Source organism: Gymnoscopelus braueri (genome assembly GCF_963280865.1).
Source record: "Gymnoscopelus braueri genome assembly, chromosome: 17".
Classification (NCBI taxonomy): domain Eukaryota; kingdom Metazoa; phylum Chordata; class Actinopteri; order Myctophiformes; family Myctophidae; genus Gymnoscopelus; species Gymnoscopelus braueri.
This window is the reverse complement of record NC_137617.1, coordinates 15,482,811-15,503,596: the sequence shown is the minus strand read 5'-3', so window position 1 is coordinate 15,503,596 and position 20,786 is coordinate 15,482,811. Positions and strand designations below refer to the sequence as shown.

The 20,786-nt window shown below is 40.5% G+C and overlaps 1 protein-coding gene across 1 annotated transcript in view; it reads left to right on the top strand.

The window, feature by feature from the left end:
* LOC308104997 (regulator of G-protein signaling 7-like) overlaps positions 1-20,786 on the top strand; it is a gene marked incomplete at its 3' end in the record, with an annotated part of 124,719 nt that overhangs the window by 52,210 nt on the left and 51,723 nt on the right. Inside the window, exon 3 of the mRNA XM_080455632.1 lies at positions 19,612-19,708. Within this exon, the coding sequence (XP_080311758.1) occupies positions 19,612-19,708 (97 nt within the window). The remainder of the gene's footprint in view (positions 1-19,611; positions 19,709-20,786) is intronic.

Genomic DNA, 20,786 nt, shown 5'->3' with positions numbered 1-20,786 from the left:
CCACTCACACTCATCTCATTCTCAGACCGCTCTATTTAAGCTGGAAGGTTGCACTTCTCATTCTGCTTGCTTTGCTGCACACACACCATTGCTGCTGCTGCGCTGCTGTTCATTACTGTTGCTAAAATTGCTGCTTTAGAGCACCTTTCAAAGACAGAACCGTCAACATGTTTTACAGGTCTAAAAACATAAAAGTAGCATATCTTGCTGTCGGGCAGAACCATATTCCATATTCTAACTTGTTGTGTTTTTTTTTTCGTAGATTAATGCCCTACTTGTCTTGATCATCTACTACAGTGTCATCACAAAAACATCAAAATAGCAGATCTGCAAGCTGAGCTTGTCGATCTGCTACTTTTGCTATTTTTGAATTTGAATCCTGAAAAGTATATGACATAAGGTTTCCACCCGACAGACGATATCAATAAAACAATCAATAAAACAGACGACAACAATCAAACAGCCGATAAAAACATAAATAAGAGAGGAGGTATAATGTTGAAATGAACGATGATCCTTTGTTTGCGACTGACTTTAATGTCTTCTGTTCAAGATTGGACACCTCCGTATCCTCATTAACAGTGAGTAATACAAATATTTCCGGGCCACATCTTAAAGGTAGGGTAAGTGATATATATATATATATATATAGGTTAAAGTACTATATTCTGATAGTAATCATTGCTACAGAGCCTTTGTCACAGGGGTCTCTTCAACTCTTTTGTAAACAGAATATAGTACATTTTCCAGGTAGGTGACACAATTTCAGCCAATCAGGAGAGAGCACTGAAAATGCATTTTCTGTTTAATAAAGAGTCTGGAGACATGGGAGACTCCTTTTACTGAACAAACACTCTATAGCAGTGAGCACGAGTACTATCAGAATATAGAACTATTAACACTTATTTTAACCAAAGTAAATCACTTACCCTACTTTTAACTCTTGACAATATGAGTGGTTCTCAAACATCTACAGTCAAAGGTATTTACATATGTATTTGTCTGTGGACCCCCGTTTGAAAAGATTTTGGGCCAGGGACGACATCCATAAGAGAAGATTGTCAACAAAGCACCGCATTGTGAGCATGTAGATCAGCTATTTTCGAATAGCCAAAAAATATAACGGGGCTAAAGTGTTTAAACTGTTCCGCATTTTGCTGTGGGTGTGGGTTACTTCAATTGGACCAGTCAGACCATTTGTAAACAGTTTGAGATTGTTTACTCTCCTCTACATTTACATATCGTTGCTGTCAGGGAGAAACCTCTTATCTCCATATTTTACTCCACAGTTTACTTTTTACATTTTTCTTCGTAAATGAATGCCTTATACTTCGTCATACTACAGTGCAGTGGTGGACTAAGTACTCAGATATTTTACTTAAGTAAAAGTAGTAATACCACCATGTAGAAGTACTCCCGTTACAAGTAAAAGGTCTGTGTTCAAAATGTTACTTGAGTAAAAGTACAAAAGTATTGGCATCAAAATATTCTTACAGTAATATGCTTGAAAATAGCTGATCTACAAGCTCACAACGCGTCGCATCGCGTTGTGAGCTTGTAGATCTGCTATTTTCAAATGGCCCATGTGTAAAATGGGGTTAAAGTGGTTAATGTGTGTTTTATAATATAATAATTTATATCTGCAAAGTAACTAGTAACTAAAGTTTTCAAATAATAGTAGTGGAGTAAAAGTACAATATTTGCCTCTGAGATGTAGTGGAGTAGAAGTATTGAAAATTGGAAACACTCCAGTTAAGTAAAATTACCTCAAAATTGTACTTAAGTACAGTACTTGAGTAAATGTACTTAGTTACTTTACACCACTGCTACAGTGTCACACAAAAATAGCAAAAATAGCAGATCTACAAACGTGACGCCTTTTGAGCTCGTAGATCTGCTATTTTCGCTATTTCTCTGCTTGAATGGTGAAAAGTAAAAGTTTTGGACATATGGGGTTTCCACCCGACGGTAACACTATGAGGTGACTGACGTCTAGAATGCACCGCGCCGCAGTCAGACGGGCCCCCCCGTGTGGTTTGATTGACAGGTGGCACGATTTTATGAATCATTAATCTCCTTATCCTTCTGTACACTATATTGTATCCTTTATGAATAAGTCAAACCGTGGTCTGTTTTCCCCTCAGTCACTCCCTATCCAGCCCTTTCTCTCTCTCTCTCTCTCTCTCCCTCGCTGTCTCTCACTATAATATCGATGAATAGATAGCAGAGAGAAACGAGACGGCTAGAATGCTAGATATTATCTAGCCGTCTCTCTCTCTCTCTCTCTCTCTCTCTCTCTCGATTACTCTCTGTCTCTCACCCGCATCGTTCATTCTCCGTCCAGTTATTTTAACCCATTTAGACCGGGTAAGAATCGGTGCCATTTTTAGATATCTTAGTTACGAGCTTGTAGATCTGCTATTTTTGAAAAATCGTGAACGTTTGTGCAAATCTTTGAATATATATATTTTTAAAGCGAACATTTGTGAACTCAAATCTTTGCTTCTTGGGGATTCTAAAATGTCTTCTAAATCCTAACAGTTTTTTTTTAAACGTATGTTTCTACATCAGTGGTTCTCAAACGTTTTGTAATAGGGACCCCAGAAGCAAAGATTTTAGTCAAAATGTTTTCCTTAAATATATATATTCAAATATTTGCACACATACAAGCTCATGGCGCGGCAGCCGCTTCTGGGGTCCCTATTACAAAACGTTTGAGAACCACTGATGTAGAAACATACGTTTAAAAAAAGAAAAAACAGCCGCGCTATGAGCTTGTATATCTGCTATTTTTGAATAGCACAAAGACATCTAAAAGGACCCAGATGCGTTCTCGGTCTTAATGGGTTAATGCATTTCAAATTTCTCCTCATATGCCTCCTTCTCCTCTCAGTTTCAACCTCCATCCACCCCACATCTCCTGCAGACCATCTCCCCCCTCCCCCCACACACACACCCATATCTCACTTTCTCTATAATTAGTCTTAAAAAGACAGTAATGAATTATTATAGCACCTCTCTGGACAGCCGAGCATAACGGACAGCCACCTTACGCTGCAGGTAAGGGTGAGATTTTTAGGCTCTCAAGAGTGAAAAGAACAACTCAGGATATTGCTGGGCCAGAGGCACCGTATAGGTCTGGACTTACACACAGGATGAAAGTCATTTATGTAAATGCGAATTCTATCAGTAAACCAGTCGTGCAGACTCTTTATTGACCCGTCTTAAGCTTTTGATCCCGTTGACCATCTTATTCTGAAACCGAGGCTGACTGCAGTAGTATTGATATATCTGACCGGAGGTGGGGTGTTTAGTGTGTAAAACAGTTAGGGTGAAATAAAGAATAAAAACGACATCTTCATATGAAAAGGTATGACGTCCAATAACATATATACTGTATATATAGAGATATTCCTTTAATAATTAAAGAAACCCCAAATCAGTTCCCCCCAACTCATCTTGTTAAGTCGCATTCCTTCATGGTAAATGAACAATCCAGAAACAAAAAGAAAATACTTGATGAATTGAAGAAAGGGTTCCAGCATTAAAAACAGCAAAAATATCAAAAAATCTGTTCATAAACTCCAACACAGCTCTCAGAGTACAATCCTAATGTGAATTCCAGGCTTAATGTTTATCAGAATAAAGAAGTCTATGTTGTTAGACTACGTCTATAAACAAGACATATAACCTGCCAACGTTAGCTAATAGAATCGACAAGGAGCCAAAGCATTCTGGCACGTAGGGCAAGCGCTGGGGGCCAATTCATTACAGCTGTTGTAGCTGTGCAGAATTGTTATGGCCTAAAACACATTGACTGCCGCTTTCGTAGCCTTTCCTATTATTTATTCTGTCTGATAGAGCAGTTTAATGACAAGCTATAGCTCAAAGTGGTCTTTTAAAAAAAAGTCTAAAGTATTTTTTCCGCTCTCTCTCTGCTTTTATCATTTTTATATCAAGTCCAAATCTCCTTTCTCTCATTTTTCTCCCTCACTTTCTCTCTCTCTCTCTCTCTCTCTCTCTCTTATCCCTCTCCCTCCTGGATAATGGAGTTTTCCTTTTGCCCTATATTCCCCTTGGCTGTCGTATCCTTATCAAAACTTTATGTCCAGTAAGATGAGGACAAGACAGGATGATCAATGGTCTTCCAACATCTAATTAATTCTTAATGGTCACTTAGATTGCAAATATGACTTTGGGTTACAAGGTTGTTGAGTTTCCGCCTATTTTGTCTGTTCCACATCACTCTGGTGTCTCTCTCTCTCTTTCTCTCTCTCTCCCCTCCGTTCTGTCCCGGAAAACCATTCATCTGTTTCTTTCCCTTCCTCAAATGTTCTCTCTCTCTGTCTGTCTGGTTTTACCTATCCTCCTCCCCTGCCTGGTTGGGGCCTAGCGCAGTGCAGAGTCCATTAATATTCAGCACCGGCCATTAAGCTGAAACTTACCTACAACGGTACTGGTGGAGTCCTGGGGGGTGTCGCCTATAGAGAGCCACACGACAAAGCTCACTTCAAGTCAAGTCGTTCCTTTTGTATTTTTTTTATTTGTATTTTCAGATAGTTAACCTTTAAACCTTCAATATTTAGTTAACTTGACCGTTAGCACTGTACTTGGTCTGCTCTTTTCCCCTCCACACTGACTCTCCGAAAATAGCCGATCCACAAGCTCACAACGCCTCGCGCTGCGAGGCGTTGTGAGCTTGTGGATCTGCTATTTTAGGCTAATGTTCCCCACCACACAAAGATTTGGCGGACCCCCTGTAGTAACTCTGAGGACCCCCTAGGGGTCCCGGACCCCCTGTTGAAGACCCCTGGCCTAAGCTGTAATCCTGGGCGCTACTCTCCCTCTGCCAGCCTGGGGAGAGCCCCGAACTGAGCTCATGCTTCCTTCAACGCACAAGGAGTGAGCAGGCCGCTTCTTATCACCCGACAGGGGGGAGGGGGGGGGTCCCCGGTAGTACGTAGCTCGTGGAAGGAACACGGTATTCCAACCAGTTCCTTTCCCCTCCATCAGGTGCCCCGGCTGACCAGGGGGAGGCAGTATAGAGAGAGACCAGGATTACTGCATGTTTTTTTGTGAGGGTACCTACCCTAGGGGACACATGGGGACGGTGTTCTAATGGAGATGTGGGATGTGAGGCTGGGTGCTGTAGTATGAGACTGTGTTCTAATGGAGAGGCAGGTGCAGCAGGCTCCACCACTGATGGATCTGATAGATGTGGAAAAGTCTGGGGCTGCAACTATCGTTTATTTTCTTAGTGATTAATCTTTGGATTCTTTTTTTCGATTCATGGAATAATCGAGAAGCACCGTTTTAAAAAGGAAAATTTTGTTTTATTTTTAATATATCAATGAAATATCTATTTTATACTTCATCATGCAACGGTCTGGCAGAAAAAATATAGAAAATAGCCAGTGTACAATAAAATGTATACCCACTAAATCGATTATTTTCTTATTAAAACAGTTTTTATGTATAATTTATCGATTAAAGCAATTGTTTAGTTTTAACTGCTTCACTCCTAGAAACCTAACATGAATACATGCAAACACAATCTGAATCGCGGACACACACACACACACACACACACATGGGCCGAATCTACCCCAAAACACAGCCATCTGAAAACATGATTGTTGCTCTACTGTTATGCAGATTTTACCATTCCGTCAATAAAGCCCATTTAATGCTTCAGCACCCCCGCTCACCTGGTGGCTGCACACAGGCTTAAACTGATTGTTTGTGTGTGTGTGTGTGTGTGTGTGTGTGTGTGTGTGTGTGTGTGTGTGTGTGTGTGTGTGTGTGTGTGTGTGTGTGTGTGTGTGTGTGTGTGTGTGTGTGTGTGTGTGATTATACTTGTGAGGACCAAATGTATAGTAGAATGTGTTAGGATTAGACATTCAGAAGTTAGGTTTATTTCTTTCTTAGTTGTACAGCGATGTGCACACACCGGAAAATAGCTGATCTACAAGCTCACAACGCGTCGCAGCGCGACGCGTTGTGAGCTTGTAGATCTGCTGTTTTCCGGCTAGCTTTTGGCTTCTTTCAGCTATTTTCAGTGGCGTCCTAACATTTTTATGTCCTCACAAGTGCTTTTGGCTTCTTTCAGCTATTTTCAGTGGCGTCCTAACATTTTTATGTCCTCACAAGTATACTAATACAATTGTGTGTGTGTGTGTGTGTGTGTGTGTGTGTGTGTGTGTGTGGGGGCTGAGGGCCAGGGTTCAGGGCTGAAGTGCCGTTCCACATCAGTGTGTTTACTGAAATTACAAAATGCCACGAATAGTGCAAGAAATGTTTACAAAATGAGAATGAAAATGACAGTAGCTGCCGCTTTCAGTTGTGAATGGATGGATGGATGGATGGGTGAGTTTTTTGTTTGTGTCTTGTCTTATGAACCATCCCTTACGGGGATTATACAACAATAAAAACACCATTATGAAACATTGCCGTCACTTCTCAATATCCGACAGCTGCACAGTCAGTGAACACAAAGAAACGGAAAGATTGAAATTGTATTTGTATCGCATGAGCCATTGTTATCACCTTTGTTCTATTTGTTTGCTTGTCCCAAGTTGTGAACGCAGGGAAATGTTACATTTTCTTCCCTTTTGTCCTTCTTCCTTCCTTTTTTCGTTCTTGCTTTTGACTCTAGGCACCATGATTCATTTTTATTCAAGTAGTGTGACTTAAAGGAGAGATCCGGACATTTTAAGTGTTATCTTTGATGTGTCGTTAGTCACTCACCGACGTAGAAAGTGGCGTTGAGTTTTTCCAGCGATTCCCCTGTCGTAATTTTTCCGACCCCCTCCGTTGGCATAATGGGAGCGCGTGTATGAGTGAAATTCGTCTATTATAACCGATGCAAAGTTATTTTTTTCTCCCAGAAGCTGGCAACTCGGTGTTGCCAGGGAGAGAAACAAGCAACCAGCGTTAGCTCGTTCGGCATTAGCGTTAGCTTCTCAGGGACTTTCAGTGCATGTTTGAGTATCATGAGACTCTACAATGAGCAGTAGTTTTCTGACAGACTTTCTGACAAACTTTTCTGGCAGAGTGTTTGCTGAAATTACAAAATGCCACAAATAGTGCAAGAAATGTTTACAAAATGAAAATGACAGTAGCTGCTGCTTTCAGTTGTGAATGGATGGATGGATCGATGAGTTTTGTTTTTGTGTCTAGTCTTGTGAACCATCCCTTTTGGGATTATACAACAATAAAAACACGATTATGAAACATTGCCCCCCCAAAAAAATCATATTAGAACTAGGGACTCCTCCTCCAGCACTTCGAATTGCAGGAGTTGAGGCATTCCATTTAGTTTGACTGGGTTCCACAGATAATATTGTGAAACTATTGTGTAAATATTTGACAAGTTGTTCAATGTTTGACAATTTTTATAGTATTGTTTTTTTTATTACTTTTGATGCAATAGTGGTCTTATAAAAATGTAATTAAATGTAATTGTCACTTTATAAATGTGCAGATACACTGTATACACTTAGTGTATGCTGTACGTTGGTTTGTTTACTGTTGAGTGAGAAAACAATGTCGCACATTAAGCTAATCCATCTTACCCATCATCACCCCCCAAAATCCTTTGGGGGGACCCCCCTGGGGGGTCCCGAACCACAGTTTGAATCCACTGCTTTACAAGACAGCTGTACGTAGGCCTACTTATCGCTGCTGCTCCCCTGAGGAGAACTATCTAAGCACATGTATTGGTAACAATATAACCCGCTAAAGATAGACATTTTCCTATTTTCTGCTGGTGACTCATCTGCTGTGTATGGGTGGATTTTCACATTAAAAATACAGAGTATTAGGCAGATGAGACCCATGGCTTGCACTCTCGTTTATGAGACTCGGTAGGTTTCCCTGTCAGATCTTGTTAGATCACCGACGCTGCCTGTTCCACATACAGCAGGCTTTGGATTGGGATCCTCAACATAATGCCATGCACTGGCATGCTCAGCGCGATCAGCAATAAATCATTAATTCTCTATTAATACAAGGGTTTTTTATATGTTCTTATAGTCCCCCCTGCCCCCAATCTCAACACAACTCCCCCCACTCCCTCAGAACCATGCAAAACGAAACGTGCATCTTTTCAAACCCCCGCAAACACAGGCATTGTTTAAGATGAGAGGCTTAATCTGGGGGCATCTTTTCACCAGAAGATTTTTTTCTGAATCTCATGCGTTTATGCATACATCTGAAGCAGTCTGGGAGTAACTAAAGGAGATAAACATGCCTACATTTGGATTTTGTGGAGGAAGTTATTTTCTGGTAAATTGGATTAAATGGAATTCTTCATATTTATTTGGTACCAGAAGGCTGTTTTGCTCCAAATTGAATCCTAAACTACTCTGGTGAGCATAATTCCCAGCCAATTAATCAAGTTGCACATTTAGGGTGTCATACATCACTATGTCATCACTAAAGATGTCATGTCTGCTTAACACTTTACCTGCCAATCACGAGTATAACCGTTGATTTTTTTTTTTTTTTAAAGTCTTTTATTTTTTCAATTTATCCACACAGAACCAGAGATATCACGATCCAAAGATTTCTAGCTCCATTCACTCCTTGGTTAACTTATTACTTTAAAATCCTGTGTAAAAAAAATTTAAACACTGGCACTGGGGGAAGTAAAATAAAAAAAAACCTCTGGCAGGGAAGTTAAAGGTAGTTTTAAGTGTTATTTTTTTGGTTAAAAGAAAAAGTGTAGCTCTTTATTGTGATAGTAATCACTGCTATCTTGCATATTTCTGTTCGGTAACGGGGGTCTTTCCCATCTCACCAGCTCTTTAATAAGCAGAAAAATACATTTTCAGGTGGGTTGCTAATTTCATCCAATAAAGAGAGAGCACCCCATTTATCACCTTTTAAATTGTATAGTGTTCCAGTTCAAAAATGTTCCGCTCAAAGTCCTTTGTCATCACTTCCAATTTCACTTGTTTATCCTGTATCCTGTATGAGTTCTCTCTCCTGATAGGATGAAATTGGTATCCTGACCTGAAAATTGATTTTATGTTCACTAAATGCATCATCAGTGTCATTTTACATTTTTGCGTTGGCTATTTAAAAATAGCAAATATACAAGCTCACAAGTGCGTCACTTCTATTTTTGAACGTTTTTGAAAAATCTTGAAAGTGTGAGAACTACTGATTTAGAAGGCATTTGTAGAATCGGCCTCAGGTCTTTAATGGGTTAATGATTTTTTTTATAGTTGATTAAATCGATTGGTAGCCGTTGTACCCCTCTAATCAAAATAAGAACAGTACTTGACAATAATGTTTGGGTTACTGATGTTCCCAGTTCTTCGCAGGTCACGACCAGTGGTGTTAAGTAACTAAGTACATTAACTCAAGTACTGTACTTAAGTACAATTTTGAGGTACTTTTACTTTACTGGAGTATTTCCAATTTTCAATACTTTTACTTTTACTCCACTACATCTCTGAGGAAAATATTATACTTTTACTCCACTACAATTATTTGAAAACTTTAGTTAATAGTTACTTTGCAGATATAAACTATTAAATCATAAAACATATTTTAACCACTTTAGCCCTATTTCATACAAATATATTTGAAAATAGCCGATCTACAAGCTCACAACGCGTCGCATCGCGACGCGTTGTGAGCTTGTAGATCTGCTATTTTCAAACATTTTAGTACTTTAACCTTTGGTACTTTAAGTACATTTCGATACCAATGCTTATGTACTTTTACTCAAGTGAATTTTGAATTCCGGATACTTTTACTTAAAGGGATTGTAGGCAACATTAAGCCTAAATTTTAAGAATATATATATATATATTTAGAATTTCTTCCCCTCTATCAGCCACTATATAATGATGCTGGGGTGTTTTCCTGCATTGAAACACAGTCCTCTTTCTGAAATCCGTATTTTCCCTACTATTTATGTTTGTCCGGGACGTAAATGCATGGACGCGCATGTGCGCGTCCGTGCGCGTCCGTGCCCGTGTGAAGTGTTCGGGTGAAACCGAATGGGACCGAGTGCAGCCGACAAAAATGGAACGAGCCGCCATTGTTTCCACCATAGAAGTTTATACTTCTTACTTTCGGTTTTAAAACGCTCTCAAACTTCTTTTTTGAGGCACGGAATTTACTTTTAAGATATCGTTTGGATAGAATTTAGTTGTTTAACTTCATATATGTGGTCAATTTATCATGAAAGAGCCTATTTAAAAAAAAAAATTCAGAGAACCGGCAGGGGCGGGCATTGACATGCATTGTATCCGAATAAAGCAACCTATTTTCGGCATGGCCCGTTTAGAAGTCCCCCCTGCATCACCCCCTGGTGGTCGGGGACACGAACTGCAGATGAGGAGGGGGGGGGAGTGGAGGTGCGGTGTTTGACAATAGTTTTTTTCTTTTTTTTATCTCTGAACTCGCCTACAATCCCTTTAAGTAAAACATTTGAGTACTTTTTCCACCCCTGGATGTTCCCAGTTCTTAGCAGGTCACGACCATGTCAGTGTGCCAGCGTGAACACCACAGCGCGGGCTCAGAGCTGCAGCGTTAGTGATGGATCAGTGTACACGTTGGGAGCAAACGAGGCCGAGTCAAACACAGAGACAATGAACGCGCTGTGCTCTTGCCTTCATACTATAAATACCACATCACACGTAATCCTGCTGGTATAATCTTTTTTATTTTATTTTTTATTTTTTTTACAAATGTAAGTACAAAGAGTAAGTAAATAAAATATTAAATAAAAACAGTAATAAGAGATCAGGCGCTTGGCACAGTAAATCCGTGGCTTAAAAAGCCACCACATTGTTTAAGTCTATACAGGACTCACTGGAAAATATTACCACTTTCAACACCAAGTTGAAAGTGGTTAAATTAATACAATAATCTTTATTATGAATTGAATTTGAAGATTAATTGCATTTAGTTTTTATTGTATGAATTTGTTATTGTTTGTTTTTTCATTTTCTTTTCTTCAATTCCCCCACCCCCCTACTTTAGTGGCCCCCTACTCTGAAAACCACAGGCTTATATAATGGATAATGTTAGGGATTTGTAGGTTGCCAAATGACAAGGGGGCTAATTATGTTATCATTAGGCCGGTTCCCTGCTGGCTGTTAACTAGATGTAGTCGATTTGTGCCCCGAGTGGCAGAAGTTGATGAAGCCCTGCAGAACTGCCTGCCTGACTGAAGCCGATCTACTAAGTGTAAAGGCGACAAGATGTGACAGTTACGTCCTAACCCCTTAAGACCGGGAACGCATCTGTGTCATTTTAAGATTTCTCTGGCTATTCAAAAATAGCAGATCTACAAGCTCATAGCGCGGCACCGAGTGCCGCGCTATGAGCTTGTAGATCTGCTATTTTTGGAAAATTTGTGAAAATCTTTGAAAATCTTTGAATATATGTTTTTTTAAAGCGATCATTGGTAACTGTCAAATGTCTCAACAAATGTTTTTTTTAGGAAAAAAACTATTGTATCAGTGGTGCTCAAACTTTTTCATGTCAAGGAGACCCCCAAAATTATACGTTTTTGGCTGCCGACCCACATCAAAATATGTTGTTCCAGGGACCCCCAGAAGCAAAGATTTGAGTTAAAAAAAGTTGTTTTAAAGGAGCTACACCATGAATTTAAAAAAAATATTTGGTATTTAATATCATATGGTGTATGTCCCTCAAACCTTTTTCAAAAGGTTTGAGCCTAAATCATCACTCAGATATACTCATCCCAAGTCAATTGTCTCTGGCTTATACAGCACTTTCAGCTGCAATACCAAAACGTCCTCTTGTGCAGGGGGGGGCTACTGAGCAATTCTGTCTGTTAATAAAAAATAAAAAAAAATTCTGCATAAAAAGAAGCATCTAAGAAAAATACAAAATCGAGAAAAAAACACTTTGAACATTTTTGAACAATTCCACCAAGTGTTTGAGGTGCCTGTTTCACCCACTTCCGGGGGGCGGAGCCAAAATCCGAGCCCGAAGTATTTGTTCGTAGACCCCCACTTAGGGGGGGTAGAAAAAGTTTCGGAGCGATTCGGGCACTTTTCATTTAACATTGGGTTTGCCATCATTAATGTTTATGACATCATAAACATTTCCATTCTGAGATCGCCTGTTCAGACACGCCCATTCTGGAAATCCATGAAATGAGAAGGAATGACTGAATTAAAAAAAACAACATTTTTTTGGGTACAAGAGACACTGGGGACCCCAAAAAATACAAAAAACCAAGAAAAAAGTGATTTTCATGGTGTAGACCCTTTAAAAAAATAAAGATTTGCACAAATGTTCAAGATTTTTCTAAAATAGCAGATCTACAAGCTCATAGCGTGGCACTCGGTGCTGAGCTTGTAGATCTGCTATTTTTGAATAGCCAAAGTATAACAATAATGGTTATAGCTAAAATCTAAAATGACACAGATGCGTTCCCGGATTGAATCGGTTATTAGTATGTCTTTCAGTGCTAGCTGGCTACAGCCCTGTACAGTAAATGGTCTGCATTTATAACGCCAAGTGCTTTATGTGCGCGACATTCACCCGTTCATTCACAGTTTTTCACACGCACGCACGCACGCACGCACGCACGCACGCACGCACGCACGCACGCACGCACACACATATCAGTGGAGGCACAACCATGCAAGGCACCAACCTGCTCGTCAGGATCAGTAAAGGGGTTCCCCGGAGTGGAGGGAGAGTTAAAATGTGTCGCTCTGCCGGACATTAGTACATGTAAACTGCTTTGCTGTGCCTGTAAATGAATATCGAGTCATTTTGACTTAGACAAGCTCTTTGATGAACTCACTGATGTGCTACGAAATTGGTTTAGGTGCAGTTTAACTGCACTTGCTGGCTGCTTGAGCTAGCTACACAGTAAAGTCTTTCGTTACTTTATCCCTGAGTGTGTGCAAATGTAACCAAATGGGTTACATTTGTACACACCCAGAGTTACAAAACTGACGCTTTTACTGTGTAGACTCCAAGGGCCCAGCTTCCTGCTTTGAAATTTAGTCTATATAGGAAGTGACATTTCATATGAATAGCCTGTAGTTTCGCTGTTTTACCCCTGCTGGTGTGAGAAAGATTTTTTCTCAACGCAAGTGGGTGGGTTTTTGATGAGCTTTAGACTTGGATTTTCTTACCAAACATTGTCATAAATATAATATGCTTCCAGTCGCTAGTTTAAAGTCTTCTTTCAATCATCATGATATATGCGTTTTGGTAAATTATGGTCCCTTTTATTTTAAAATTGACGATAAAGTAGGGTATGCTCTAGGAGGGGTGGGATTATTTCATTGACAAGCTACCCAACCAATAGCATTCATTTAGGGATTGATTTCCGGTTGCTTTTTTGTATATATGTATATATATGTATATATGGTAGACTCACAGAAGCATACAAATTACACTCAAAAGCTGGAACTGCTCTCTGTCTGCCAGTGCTACAATGCCACAATGACAACTTGATAAAAGAGCTCGGTTGTTAATTTGGGTGGGATTCTTTCAATACGCCTAATCTGCTGAGTCGAACTACACTTTAATGGCTTTTTAGCAGGAACCTCTCAGGTGTGAGATTGTGTGACTGTGGCGCGTGTGCACGGCATAAAGCGTGTGTCAGTCAGTCTTTTAACCCGTTCAATCCGGTAACGCATCTGTGTCACTTTAGCTTTCTTGCCCTATTCAAAAATAGCAGATATACAGATCTGCTATTTTTTTTTTTTTTTTTTTTTTCTGCTATTAAAAAAAACTTTTTGGATTTAGAAGACATTTGTAGAATCCACAGAAGCAAAGATTTGAGTTAAAAAAATGCTTTAAAAAACATATATATTCAAAGATTTGCAAACATTTTCACGATAAAAAAAAAACAATAGCAGATCTACAAGCTCGTAGCGTGGCACTCTGGCCTCCTGGCCCCGAGGCGAAGACTAACCCCTAACCCCTGTAAACCTATTTTTGAAAAGTGCTACATAAATAAAGTGTATTATTATTATTATTATTATTATTATAAGCGCTCCCCCCCTATAGCGCTCTTCATAACCATGATCTGAGTAGCCATCAGCTGGGTGAGTTTGAAACCGAACTTGGCATTATTTATTATTTATTTGGTGATAAAAAAAGAAAGAGCACATCAGCACTTCCATGATAATAACACACAAAATATCACAGAGGAAAAACACACAATAAAAGCCCTAAGGCTTATTTCCGCTCCAAACAAACAAAACTAAATAAAGAAGTCTGCACTCTCTGCTGCAGCACTAACACTATCCCTTATGTTTAGACTTGCAGTTAATATAATGCACAAGAGATGGTGACTCAATACCCACTGCTTTATATTGCTGTGTTTTTCTTTAACCATGCCACGTGCACATTAAACCGTGATTTTATACCTGCTGCTATTTGAGGTGATTTTATAACCGACGCTCTATTTTTCATTTCTTTAACCATGTCACTTCAACCATGAAACTGTGATTTTACGCGGCTATTTTTAAATGGTTAGATTTGTTTTCCAGCTGCACAAGAAGCATTTCTGTATTCCGTAGTGCCGTCTGTTCATTGTCCATTTTTAATCAGGCACCGTATGTATATACTGGACCTTGTATACTTGATTTGACTTGACCCTTTCTGTCACTGTAATGTTGAGAAACATTTTATACCTGTAATCGAGTGACGTGACGGTGAAGTAGAGTCTGATTCAGATTCAGATCAAGGAAGTCTGGGAACTGTGGTCACAAATCCGGTATATCAGCAGTGGTGGAAAAAGTACTCAAATGTTTTACTCAAGTAAAAGCATCAATACTGCAATGTAGAAGTACTCTGTTAAGTAGAAGTCCGGAATTAAAAATGTACTTGAGTAAAAGTACAAAAGTATTTGTATCAAAATGTACTTAAAGTACCAAAGGTAAAAGTACCAAAATGTTTGAAAATAGCAGATCTAAGCTCACAACGCGTCGCGATGCGACGCGCTTGTAGATCGGCTATTTTCAAATAGCCTAGGTATGAAATAGGGCTAAAGTGGTTAATGCATGTTTCATAATATCATAATTTATATCTGAAAAGTAACTACTAAACTAACGTTTTCAAATAATTGTAGTGGAGTAAAAATACAATATTTGCCTCTGAGATGTAGTGGAGTAGAAGTAAAAGTATTGGAAATTGGAAATACTCAAGTAAAGTACAAATACCTCTAAATTGTTACTTTCCACCACTGTACTGTATATCAGGAGTCAGGACACAAAGAAGAGCAGCAGGGGAGAGAAGACCACAAAGGTCGGTAAACATGAAAGAATATTTACAGATCCTATGAATGGGTAAATGACATAGATAATCGCGAGTGCTGGCCGGTGTGTGTGTGTGTGTGTGTGTGTGTGTGTGTGTGTGTGTGTGTGTGTGTGTGTGTGTGTGTGTGTGTGTGTGTGTGTGTGTGTGTGTGTGTGTGTGTGTGTGTGTGTGTGTGTGTGTGTGTGTGTGTGTGTGTGTCTGTCTCTGTGTGTGTGTGTGTGTCTGTCTCTGTGTGTGTGTGTGTGTCTGTGTGTGTGTGTGTGTGCGCTGGTCGCCAGAGGCCAGGTCTGTGCTAAGGAGATAAGCTGGTAATGGTAGCATCGGGGCATCAAGGGAGGCTAATACTGTTGAAACTGGCAAAGCTGCTTAGAGACGCGACAGAGATGAAGAGAGAGACCGAAATACAAGGTTATTACGAGAGAATATCACTCGCTCTGCGTTCCTCTCTCTCTCTCTCTCCCGCTCTCTCTCTCCCTCCATCTTTATATATCTCTCCTGTTCTCTTTCCTTTCCACTCCTTCTCTCTTTCTCCACTGTATGTTCTTCCTGTCCTCCTATAGTGGTCTACACCCTGCAGAGGCAAGGCTGGTGCCCCCCAGCGCACAAATGCACACACACACACACACACACACACACACACACACACACACACACACACACACACACGCCTTACCCCTAAACCCATCTGAAATGTCAAGCCCCTCTTTGCAGTGGATTTCCTGTGTGTGTGTGTGTGTTTACCTGGCTGCTGTGAGGTGTCAATATAATCCTTAATGATGTGAGCTCCCCCTTGGGCGCCTGCATCCCGGGCTGTGCGCCTCACAAGCTTTCACTCAAGTCTTGTGGAAAGTCAACAAGCCAGCAGAGGCAGGCTGAGACATTTATTACCACACACACATTTATTAAGACAGGATGCGCACACACAGCACCCCATACCACATAGTATTTATATTTATTAAACACATCCCACCCATTAGGCCTGTACAGTATATAGGATAATATATTGTATATCGTTGCTGTCGGGCAGAAACCTCTAAATGAATGCCCTTCTTCAGTTGTTCTCAACCAGTGGTGCGGGGACCACCAGTGGTCCTTGAAGGGATTCCAGGTGGTCCCCAGCTAAATGATGGCGAGTTGGTAACCAAATGGACCCTTATATAGATCTTTAACTCTTGAGAGCGTGAAGTGAAACCAAATGGACCCTTACGGGTCCATTTGGTTTCATTTTACGCTCTCAAGAGTTAAATGATTGTTAAACATCTGCATTACTTGATTAACAAGAAGTCTACACAATTAGAGAATGTAGAAGAATTGTTATTTTGATCAACGTTTGCCTGTTATCTCCCCTATGGTACCAACATCAATACAGCATGGAATTGTGGACAAAATCGTATCCAACGACAACTAAATAGTCCAAGTTTTGGGCTTTATATGAAAAGTGTTGAAAACCACTGCCCTACTTGATCATACTACTTACTTACTACTTAGGCCCATCGCTCCCAGTGGAGCATTTAGGCCAACGACGACTCGTCTCCATCCTCCACGGCTGTCTTTTCTGCCTCTCTCCAGCTGGTCCCCTGTCTCTTTAGCTCCCGGCTCCAGGTGTTCTTCTTAGGCCCCGCCCTCTCTTCCGCTTCTCCTGGGGGTTCCAAGTCGGGGCCTGGCGTGGTGTGGTACCGTTTGCCGGTTTCCTCAGGGTGTGACCGATCCATCCCCACTTTCTTCTCTAGGATCTGTTTTCTCCACTGGCTCCTTTCTCCCTTTCATCCAGAGTTCCGTATTTTCTGATTTTGTTTGGCCACCTGATCATGCTACAGCGTCACACGAAAGCCTTAAAAATAGCAATTTTTTAATTTGAATCCTGAAAAGTGAAGGTTTTTGGACATATTAGGTTTCCACCCGACGGAGACAATATACTGTATCCAGCTAGACAGACATGCACACACACACACACACACACACACACACACACACACACACACACACACACACACACACACACACACACACACACACACACATTTGAGCTGTTTATTAGCATTTTTGTGAACTGTCACTATTAAGACTCTGCTGTGGTGGGAGTGACTCAGGAGAGCATTAATTCATTCAATTCAGTCAATTAATCGGCAGGTGTTTCCAGTTGGATAATTGTGCTTTCCTCAGTGTAGCTGCTGGATTATATTAGGCCTTGGGGTTATAAACACGCACACATGCACACACGCACGCACGCACGCACGCAGAACACACACAGAACACACACACAGAGAACGCCATGAGAGAGAGAGAAAGAGCAAGGCAAGGCCATAAAGATTTGGAGCACCGATATAATCCTGTATGGTTGTTCATGTACGTGTGTAGACTGGTGAATAAAGTGCAGAAGCTTTAATTACTAAACGGTCACACCAATTGTGTTGGCAATAACTCACAGCAGCACTGTGCATGCTACAGGTGACCAATATACAGTTTATTTAATCAATTATGTGCCCATGCAATTTTCTCCTCAGTGGGTTGGCCTGGCCAGTCGATCTGAAATTGTACATGTGCATTGGCCATTGATGTGAACATGCAGGTACTGATAAAGCATATTTCTCACTCTTCCCAAATTTAAGCTGTTTATTAGCATTTTTGCCATGAGCCATGGGATCTGCAGTCACGGTCCACAGTCTGCACGTACTGTAGTTGGAGAACGCGCATCTCTGAGCATGGACTACTAGTTTATTCTTATGACCTATTTTTAATTGCAATTTTCTTTGCTATTTCTTGTTGTTGCTGAAATGTCAAGGCACTGCGTGCTATGATTATATTAGGAAGCAGAAGGTATTCGGGTAGCAAGCCAACGTTGAGCCCACGTCAGTTTGGTTGGCAATCTGGAGACAATGTTATGCCAATGTTGGCATGCCATGGGTACAATAAACCCAATAATTTGACTCTCTTATACTTGTATAGTGGGATGTAGCGATATCAAATCTTGATCTTCAGATGTAGGCCAGCCCAGCCGTCCAGCCATATGTGATGTGGTCACTTAAAGGGGAAATCCACCCATTTTCAATATTTAACTATGTCATTAATATAGCATAAAGGAGTTGTGTGGAAATAAGAAAAAAAAAAAAAAAAAATGAACATTGCAAAAAAATGTAACATTGCAAAAAAATTAACATTGCAAATTACACTGTGATGACTCATCATGGTGTAATTTGCAATGTTAATTTTTTTGCAATGTTACATTTTTTTGCAATGTTAATTTTTTTTTTAATTTTTTCTTATTTCCACACAACTCCTTTATGCTATATTAATGACATAGTTAAATATTGAAAATGGGTGGATTTCCCCTTTAAGTGCCATTCACACTGAGCACTATAGCTATAAAGATAACTATAACTATATCGTTGACGTTCACCATTGTATTTTTTTTTATAGTTTTATTGTCACAGGGCAGCCCGTGCCCTATACACACAGACAATGACCAGGGACATTGCACACAGTTGACTACACAGCTGCTTCCAAATGAACCACCATCCAGCCGGCTTGGAAGTGTGGGTCAAGTTGTGGCATTGTAGGTTTTATCATTGATACTGGAAAATGCATTGCTGAAGTGTACTACTCATGGTTTTAAATGTTGATTTATTGAACTGAAGTTTAGTTGTTTGTGTGGGTCACCTCTCTCCCCTCTGCAGTGGCAATCCTGTTGATTGGGAAGGTGCCAAGTGCTGCAGGAGGGGTGTTTGATTCAACTTGGACAATCTTATTTAAAAAGAGACTATTTTGTGTATGAATGTACGCCCGTAAATTCATGTTTTTTTTAAATAATTTTTATCCCACGATTTTTTAACCCTTATTTTTCACCCGGTGCCAATTTTCTAAGTGATCCTGGGCGCTACACTCCCCTCACCAGCCTAGGGAGGCCAGGGCCGAGCTCATGCCTCCTTCAAGGCATGAGAGCCAACTGGCCTTCTTGTCATCTGACAGGGGGGGGGGGAGTTTCCCTGGTTGGACGTAGCGCGTGGAAGGAACACGTTATTCCAACCAGTTCCCTTCTCCTCCATCAGGCGCCCCGGCTGTCATGGGGGAGGCGGTATAGCGACCAGGATTACTACATGTTTTTGTGAGGGTATTAACTACCCTGAGAGACACGGGGAGAACATGCAAACTCCACACAGAGTAGGCCCTTTTCATTATTATAATTTTTTTTAGAGAATGTTTTTTCAAAAATAGCAGAAATAGTTGATACAAGCTTACAGAGTGTCATGTTTTTATGCCTTGTGAGCTTGTAGACGGGGCTAATTTGTCTGTTTTCTAACTAGAACTTTGAAGTGACATGCTTTGTCTTTACAGATGGAAGACGTGATAGCGCGCATGCAGGACGAGAAGTGCGGAATCCCCATCAGGACCGTCAAGAGCTTTCTGTCCAAGATCCCCAGCGTCTTTTCAGGTGAGCCTCTCTCCTCTCCTCTCCTCTCCTCTCCTCTCCTCTCCTCTCCTCTCCTCTCCTCTCCTCTCCTCTCCTCTGATGTACAATCACATAAGTCATCTGTGGCCCTGGATCAAACAGAGAGAGGGGGAGCCCTCATTTCCACACTAAAACATGGGGTGTCAGGGCGTTCTAGGACACGGGTTGAAACGGAGAACATCTACACTGACTTAACCCATTCAATCCGGGAAATGCGTGTCATTTTAAGATTTCTTTGGGCTATTGAAAAATGTGTGCAAATCTTTGAATATATATATACATTTTTAACTAAAATCTTTGCTTCTGGGGGTCCCTGGAACAAAATGTTTTGAGATGGGGGGATCCGCGGACAAATACATATCATTTTGGGGGTCCTTGACATGGAAAAAGTTTGAGAACCACTGATATTATAGCAAAAGTATTTTAATTAAAAGAAAATGTTTTAGAAGACAGTTGTAGAATCCCCAGCAAAGATTTGAGTTGAAAACGTTCGCTTTTAAAAACATATATATTCAAAGATTTGCACACATTTTCAAAAGAAATAGCAGATATACAAGCTCATAGCGCGGCACTCGGTGCCACGCTATGAGCTTGTATATCTGCTATTTTTGAATAGCCCAAAGTATAAAATAATGGTTATAGCTAAAAATCTAAAATGACACAATAGGCCTGTGTATATGCGTTCCCGGATTGAATGGGTTAATAGCTTGTCCTGTTCCGGCTGAACAGGGAGGCTACATCTGAATATGCACCAGGGGTCAGCGAAGGATGACCCCTGGTGGTCAGGGAGGGAGAACAAGAGAGGGAAAATGGAGAGATAGACGGGAGGAAATAAACGGAGCACAGTGGGAGATATACAGTATAGCATAGAAGTTAACTAGTAGCTCCCAGAGAGAAATAACCACTTGAGTGGTTCTCTTTTATACAAAAATAGCAGATGAACAAGCTCACAGCGTGTCGCACCACCACGCCCTGTGAGCTTATAGATCTGCTATTTTAATTGTACTATATTTATTATTTACATTTAGATGAATACATTTAGATTATTTAAAAAAATAGT